The 7507-nt window shown below is 57.0% G+C and overlaps 1 protein-coding gene across 1 annotated transcript; it reads right to left on the bottom strand.

The window, feature by feature from the left end:
- Window positions 1-810: 810 nt before the first annotated feature.
- On the bottom strand, window positions 811-6432 carry HLX (H2.0 like homeobox). Its single transcript, XM_057553200.1, has 4 exons — window positions 5313-6432; window positions 4344-4523; window positions 3421-3605; window positions 811-1669 (listed from the first exon to the last, which is right to left on the bottom strand). The coding sequence occupies exons 1-4, from the start codon at window positions 5902-5904 to the stop codon at window positions 1175-1177; spliced, it is 1452 nt and encodes a 483-aa protein (XP_057409183.1). The 5' UTR covers window positions 5905-6432; the 3' UTR covers window positions 811-1174.
- Window positions 6433-7507: the final 1075 nt, after the last annotated feature.

A 7507-nucleotide genomic window follows, 5' to 3' on the forward strand; every position in this document is an offset into this window, starting at 1 on the left:
TGGGGTGGGGTAAGAGTTCAACTGGACACCTGTAGCGGCCCAACCGCAAAGGAAGATTTTGTGTGTGTGTGTGTGTGTGTGTACACGCCGATGGGGGGCAGATGGTGTGCGGTTTAGCAGATCCTTCACTGGCCAAATGTGAGCCAGGAGCTCCGAGTTCTGGTTTGGCCTCCTCCTCAACCTTGGACAAGGGAAGGGACCTTGAACAGATCACCATCCTGCCCTGCAAATGTTTTAGCAGCTTTAAAGCTATCTCAGGCTCAGGCTTCCAGCCCTAACCGCTGTGATCTGTCTATTCTGTCTATCCTTTTCTCCAGACACTACAAACCTGCCGCGTCCCCCTACTCCATCCCCAGGCAAGGGGCAGTTTGCGCTGGAATTGCCTCTCTAGTACCAGCTGTGGCTAGACTGACCCTGTCCCGCACCACTGTCTTCTCCACCCAACTCTGCTTAAGCTGGAGCTGCGGAAGGCTGGTGTGCACCCTCCTCGCGTCCTGATTCCAGCTGGGGAAGCCATCTGCCCGACAGGCCTGACAGATTCTATGGCCGACTCAGCTCTCAGGCCACACTCAGCGTTGCGGTTCGCCCGATCAGAGGTGCTTAGCGCGGCCTATGAGACCTCTGAACTGGTGGAACCCCTAAGCTCCGGCGCCGATCTCCGCAGCAAGGTGGCTCTGAGTTTGCAGCATGTCCCCCCGAAACTCTAGTCCCCCACCTCCAGCTGCTGGGACCTGCAGGGTCCCGGGGCTAAGGTCCGGGTCGGAGATTCCAGACCCTAACGACCGCATCGCCCCAGCAAGCCAAGCGGCCTTTACAAACCATAGTAAACATTTTATTTACAAGTCTGTGGCATCCTAAGTGCATCGCGTCTTTCCGCCACGACCCCTAATGCGGGGAGGACTGTTTAGTCCAACGCTTCACAGGGCGAGCTGCTTGTATCCAGGCAGAAGTGTTCCGCCGGCGCTGGGAGCCTGGCGAGAGGCACTCCGATTCCCCTCGGCTCTGGGCGGGGTGGGCTGCACCGGCCGGGGCAGCGATGCGCGAGCTGGGACTCCGCCGCTGAGTCTCCGGCCCTGGCCCCGCCGCCACTGGAAAGTAGGCACAGAATCCAGCCCACACTGGAAGGCTGGGAGCCTGCACGAAGGGCCCCGCGTCTCCTCCAACCTCGTCCAGTCTAGAGGCCGCCGAGCGGCGCCGGGGCGGGCTCGGGGCTTTTGGGGGCGCTGCCAAGGTCTGGCTGGGGCGCAGGGAGCAGCTCCGAGGCGCCGCCGCCGCTGCCGCCGGAGCTCCCGGCGCCGCCGGTGCTGCCGCTACTGAGGACGCCGAAGTTAAAACCGCCGCCGCCACCGCTCCCCGCACTGCCTCCGCTGCTGGCGGCGAGGAGGGCGCCGGCGGCCGAGGCCTTGATGACCGTCGTTTGGTGCAGAGACCGCTCGGCCCCTTCAGTCCGCTCCGTGTCGCTGGGGGCCATGTCCAGAGACTCGGAGTCGCTACTCTCGCTCTCAGCCTCGCCCTCCGAGCGGCTGGGGCTCCGCTCCTCCTGCTCGCCGTCGCCAGCCGGGACTCCGCCCGACGGTTTCTCGCCAGCCTCCTTGTCTTTGTCCTTCTGGGCCTGGGCCTCCTTGGAGTGTCGCCACTTCATCCGCCGGTTCTGGAACCATACCTTCACCTGCGCCGCGCCGCACCGCACCGGGAGACAAGAAGGGACACGGAGGTGAGACGCAGGCGCGCTCCTATCCGACTTGCGCGCATCCCGGAGCACTCCCAAAGGCGGGAAAGCGTCGCTAGTCGTCCCCAGCACCTCTACCACAGGCCAGGTACTGTGCTAGAAGCAGGGACCGAGAGGCAGCCCAGGGAAACCACGAGGATCACCAGAGATCCTCGCCTAGGGAAGCAACTAGGACTGTTTCTCAAAATGTGGCCCTCCGACTTCTAGCCTGCAGTGACCTGGATGCCTGTTGCAAAGGCAGATCCCTGCACCTTGCCCTCAACCTAGGGAGGATCAATGCTCTAAATCGATGCTTCTTAACCCCACTTGAGCCAGGACCCCCCCTCCCACGAATCTGATTACAATTATGGACCCCTGACCCAGAAAAATGCACATATATACCCAAGATTTTGCACACAGTTTCAAGGGTTTGGTGACCCAATGTTAAGAATCCCTGCTAAGTTGGCCCCCTCCTCTACTGCCACTACCCAAGGCAAGTCCCTACAAAAACAATTCTTTTTAAGGAGCAACCGTGGAAAACAAAGGGGGAAGGGGGTTCAAAGAGTTAATCCCAGTGGGGTGGAACACCAATGGACCTTCTATAAAAGAGCATTTCCGTGGCATGTGTGTACTCAGACGCTGATAAGGACCCTGCCCCTGCCCAGGATAAACTAATCCTTCTGTGGGCTCAGAGAACACTGGAATTAAACCTGTGCAAAGTGGAGGAAGGGGGTAGGGATGGGGCGGAGAATCTATATAAATATATAATCCCCTGGGGGACCCAATGCGTTCACACAAATTCCAGCTTCCCTTTTAAAAATAACATCCACAGCTGGTGGAAAACGGCTGGGCTCTTCCAGTGTGTGTGCTGGGGAGGGGAGTTGTGTGATGGAGGACAGAAGCACCAGGGAGCAAGGGTCATTGTGGTGAGGTGTTCGAGAACGGTGACTCTTCTATTTTCAAAACTTAAAAAAAAAAAAAAAAGGTCTTGAACTCGAGAAAAGAAAAAAATATTGAATTCAGGCACAATAGATTTGCTATTTGAAGATTTGTCTTGGGAAAAAAAAAAAACTCAACTAGGCAGAACCTGGTGAAATGCTCTTGGGCATTCTAAGAAAATCTCTTTTTCTTTCTCTTCCTCACTTCCCCCTCCCATTATGCCGTTAGAAAATCGGACTGACTGGCTGCTCCAAGTGGACTTCTTGCCCTACTGGGGCTAAGTAATTCCGTTTGAAATAATGTTTTCACTTCCTCACAACTGGGGATTTCACAATCCAGCAGCAGCAGGAGGAGGGGGAGGGAGGGAGGACAGGAGGGGGAAAAAAAACAACAACAACAATCTCTTGACTTTGGATTTTTATCTCTTCTGAAATAAACTGCCTCCTACAGCAAATTGTGCTACGGGTCGAGTATATAATTATTATCTCCTGCTGCCTATTTGCTTTCTCGGCAACATGCTTTCGCTTGTTGGCCAAAATAAACACGCAGCGCTTGTTGACAAACCTCTTTGGGGATGGGCTATTCTTTCCGTCCTTCTCCCCCACCCCTTCCTCTCTCCTGTCTCAAATTGAGAAGTCCACGAAGTCTCCTGAAATTCGAGACCTAGTGTTTCCACCGCAAAAGGAGAGTCAGCCGGCGGAGGGGGCCTTGGGGCTAGGCTGAGAGCTGCTGCCCGTCCAGGGGGCTGTGCATCGGGGCCAGAGCTGGCTTACCTGGGCGTCGGTGAGACCCAGCATCGCGGCCAGCTGCTTTCGGTCTGGCTTGGTCACGTACTTCTGAATCTCAAACCTTTTCTCCAGACCCTTCCTCTGCAGGTTGGAGAAGACCGCCCGCGACCACGAGCGCTTTCTCTTGTACGTCTGCGGCATGGTGTCCTTCGTGAGCACAGCGTAGGGACCTGCCACCATGCGGGAGCAAGAGAGAGACAGGAGGACCCAGTTAGTGCCCTGTCCGCGGCCTGCGCGCCTGGGGCTCACCGTGATGCCTGAACTTGTTTTACGTTAACAGTCGGCTCTGAAAGCCCTTCACTCAGACACAGAATGGCCTCTCTAAGGAGGAAATGTACGGCTCTTAAGACCATAGGCGGAAGGCCTAACGCGAGTGTGGAATGGAGAAGCCCGGCGTTGCATCGATTAATTCCAAAGTAAAGACGTAAACCGAATGCATGCTAAGAGCAGGCGAAAATGCGCCTCGGCCTAAAGGATCTAAAGATGACAGCCACTCTGTGTGTGTGTGTGTGTGTGTGTGTGTGTGTGTGTACTCGCATCCATGCCCATCGGCGCAGATGGAACCTTCCGGCAAATGTTTGAGGTCGTTCCAAAATGAGTGTATGTTAATAACACCACCACTTGCTGCATTTTCAAACCACCCTCTCGGGCGAAAAGACTAGGGAAACCCCCCCAGCCCGCCCGCTCGCCCATACTTTCTTCCCTCCCCAGGCTCCCCACCCCTTAACCCCGGGAGCCGACCAAAGAGTGAGCTAGCTCACTGAGAAATCTTTCGGTTTCTCTCCGGACGTGGTAGCCTCCCGCATCAACTCCGGGATTGCTACACCTCGGTGGCCACGTGATACTCGTCCTAAGTGTTTTGGCAGTCGACCTGCCCGTTAGGCCGTCGCTCAGGAGGGTTTCCGTACCTGGAAAGGTGTCTTGAAACTGATGCTGAACTGAATTTCTCGGGTTCGAGCTTAGGGGACTCAGGATGGCAGAAGCCTCGTTAATGGGATCTAGAGACGCGAAGAACTGGCCGGTGGAGGGCTGCAGAGCGGGGAGGTGCATCCCCGCGGGCCGCCCGCCGGTTAGCAGCGACGTGAGATCTGGGGACGAGGGAAAAGAAGCGCTGTTACCCCTCCGGCAAACCCACACTCACACTCTCTGGGACTTGTTCGTCTCCTCCCCCACCCCTCCGTTCCGTTTTCCTGAAGGGAAGTGGTGAGAGACCTCTGTCTCCGTGCCGCCGAGACGCCTCTCTCCTGACAGTGGCCCAGGGGCACTGCACGAAATGTTCCTGTGTGTCCCACAGGTCCACGTCCACGCACACAGCTAGGAAGGACTTCAGGTAAAGAGGCCTGAACGAAGTCACTTTCAGGTGCCTTCCAAGAATTCCACAGACCTAAACTGTCCCTCCAAAGGATCCCTCACCCTGCTCTCTCCTCTTGGGAGTTTAGAGTCAATATTGTTCATCTATATTCCTTGGGTGGAATTTCACTAGAAATCAGACCAATGGACGGGAAAGTGTTCCCCAAAAGGGCTTTTCCTGCCAAATAATGTAGTCCTCTTTGTAGATACGTGATTAAAGAGACAGAGAGATGATAGTCATTTTAGCTAATATTTACACCAACCGTTTCTATGAATACTGATTCTGTGACATGTGTTTTTAAAGCATCTCTGGGTTCTTCTTCCTCCTTTTTTTTTTTTTTTAATGTAGAGCAGGTTAGTTTTAAACCTAATGTTTCATAGTCTCCTTACAACTCATTTTCTTCTCCCTCATTTTACCGATTTGTCCTTAATTGTAAAAACACTCAAAGGAATCCCAAATGGCCCAGGGATCGGGGAGTGCGTCAGTGCCCTGGTCAGAGGCCTGCAGCCTCTCGCCCAAGACCTACCTCTCAGTGTGTTGCCTTCCTTGACTTTTGGGTCAAATTCTGCAGACAAAATGCGGTCAATTCCAAATTTGAGGTCCTTGCTGGAGGGGGCCGGGGCGGAAGCGCTATGGTGGGGATTCGGGACCAGCCGCGACCCGGAGGCCGGGGGCTGCAAGCTTCCGGCCCGGGGTGGAGGCGGAGGCTGTTGCTGCTGCGGTTGCTGCTGCTGCGGTGGCTGTTGTGGGTGATGGTGGTGGTAGGCGGCTGAGAGCGGGGACAGCCGCGGAGGGAAGCCAGCCGGGACTTCGGAGGGCGCCACCACCGGGGTGGGTCGAAGCGGGGATCTGGCGGCAGCTTGAAAAGAGGCGTGCGGGTGAGCCGATCCCAAGTGCGCGGTGAGGGCAGCGGCCGAGGCCCCCGCCAGACCCTCCGGAGCCGCCCCCGTCTCCCCAACGCCGGCGTGCAGGATGTCCGCGATGCAGAAGGAGGGTTTCTTGACGGCGGCGGGGTCCAGGGGGAAGGAGCAGCCGCCCGGGCCGGCAGAGGAACAGTAGGCGGCCGACCAGAGGCTGAAGTTGGACGCGTAGAAGGGAGCCAGCCCGGCGGCGAACATTCTGGCGGGGTGCACGGAGCTGCCGCCGCGGCCTGGCCGGGCCGGGTGGGTGGGTAGGTGCGCGGGGAGGGGCGCGCTAAGTCCAGGAGGAGGCGGCAGCCCAGCTGGGGATGATCCGCTTACTCTTCTCCGTCCGAACTGAAGGGAGGCCAGGGAGCCCTAACGCCACCGAGGGAGGAGGCGAGGGCCGGATCGCGGCCGCTCACGGCCTCGGCCCCTGGCCTCACTTTAAAGGCGGCGCGGCGCCCGCGCTCCCCGCGGGCTGTAGGCGAGCGAGGGGTGCTGGAGCGGCTAGGCGGGAGGGGGCCGCGGCTCCACAAACGCCAGGGAAGCCGGGGAGACAGGAGCCGGGCACCGAAAGAAACACTCAAACAGCTAAGCCTTAACAGATAAATGTAAAACAATAATAGTCCGTTAGTTTAAAAAGAAAAAAAAAAGTAATAAGAAGAAAAAAAAAAAACTCCTCTCTAAAAACTCCCAAAGTTTTGGCAGGAGCTTTCGAGTCAGACCCAGGGTAGGACCTCGATCCGAGCAATCATTGGCCATCCTGGTGACCAATGGGAGCGGGAAGTGGAGGGGAACTGGGAAAGAGGGCGTGTCCCGCCCCTTCGGCCACGCCCCGGCCACGCCAAACTGTTTGCTGCTGCCGCGTGGGCTGTGCTTGGTCGGGCGCGTCCTTCTCCAAAGGGTAGGGGACCTCGAACCGCGGCTCCAGGGAGTTCTAACTCCCACTAACTTCTGCAGCTCCGAACCGGCACCAGGCGTGGAGAGTTGGTCACAGCGCTCCTGGAGCTCGCGCCTAGGGAAGCTGGTGCTCCCGCAGATTATCGCGGGTGCAAGGCCCGCCTTCTGGAACGCTGGCGGCGCCCTAGGTTTCCCTCCTGTTTACATCACTCGGGCCAGATTTTTCTCCAGTCGGCCTTTATCCCGAGAGTCGGTGTCTTCTACAAAGCTCCGTCCTTCGTGGGTCCCCGCCCCCACGCTGCCCTGCTCTGCTCTCGCGCGGGACGGCGGCGGCACTGGGTCCGCTTCCCTGCCTCGGAGATCCTCAGGGAAGAGAGGAGGGGCGGTCGCAAATTAGCTGTATTCCGAGCTGTCACACACTGACAACTTGAACCAGTAACTTTTCAAACAAAATAAGATGGATGTCTCCGAATGTCTCTCTTGGACGCAGCCAACCTGAGCCTCGGAGACAACAAAACAAGCAGCCATCCGAAACCCGGGAGAGCGGCACGCGCGTCCCCTCCTTTGCTGCACCTTGTAGGAAATGTCACTCTCCCTCCTCCGCCACATCCCCGATCACGTGGGGTCCATTGTTTTGCAAGGGCCCTCAAGAGTAGATTTCCTTGGGGTTAAATACTACTTTCAATGCTGTGACTATTTCTCCAGGGAACCCCCTGGGCCTGGTCTCAGGAGAAGCTGCAGTGGTGACCGACGTCTTCACTTCGGACTTCGGGTCTTCAGAGCGCATAGTGGGTGTAGTGCGGGGTTTTCTGCAACACCAACATCTCTATTTTAAGAATTCGTTCTCTTTTAAATTATAGTCAGAGTGGATTTCCCCACCCCTCTCCCAAACAAACCACAGGCCACCTAGATGAGCTCT

Source organism: Balaenoptera acutorostrata, chromosome 1 (genome assembly GCF_949987535.1).
Source record: "Balaenoptera acutorostrata chromosome 1, mBalAcu1.1, whole genome shotgun sequence".
NCBI lineage: Eukaryota > Metazoa > Chordata > Mammalia > Artiodactyla > Balaenopteridae > Balaenoptera > Balaenoptera acutorostrata.

What these genes read in the sequence shown, in the direction of transcription:
- HLX (XM_057553200.1), bottom strand. Translation starts at nt 5,904, where the DNA reads ATGTTCGCCGCCGGGCTGGCTCCCTTCTACGCGTCCAACTTCAGCCTC. An exon ending in GGAAGGCAACACACTGAGAG is followed by an intron (nt 4,524 to 5,312) that starts GTAGGTCTTGGG and finishes CCTCGTCCCCAG; the next exon opens with ATCTCACGTCGCTGCTAACC. An exon ending in TGGGTCTCACCGACGCCCAG is followed by an intron (nt 1,670 to 3,420) that starts GTAAGCCAGCTC and finishes GGCGCGGCGCAG; the next exon opens with GTGAAGGTATGGTTCCAGAA.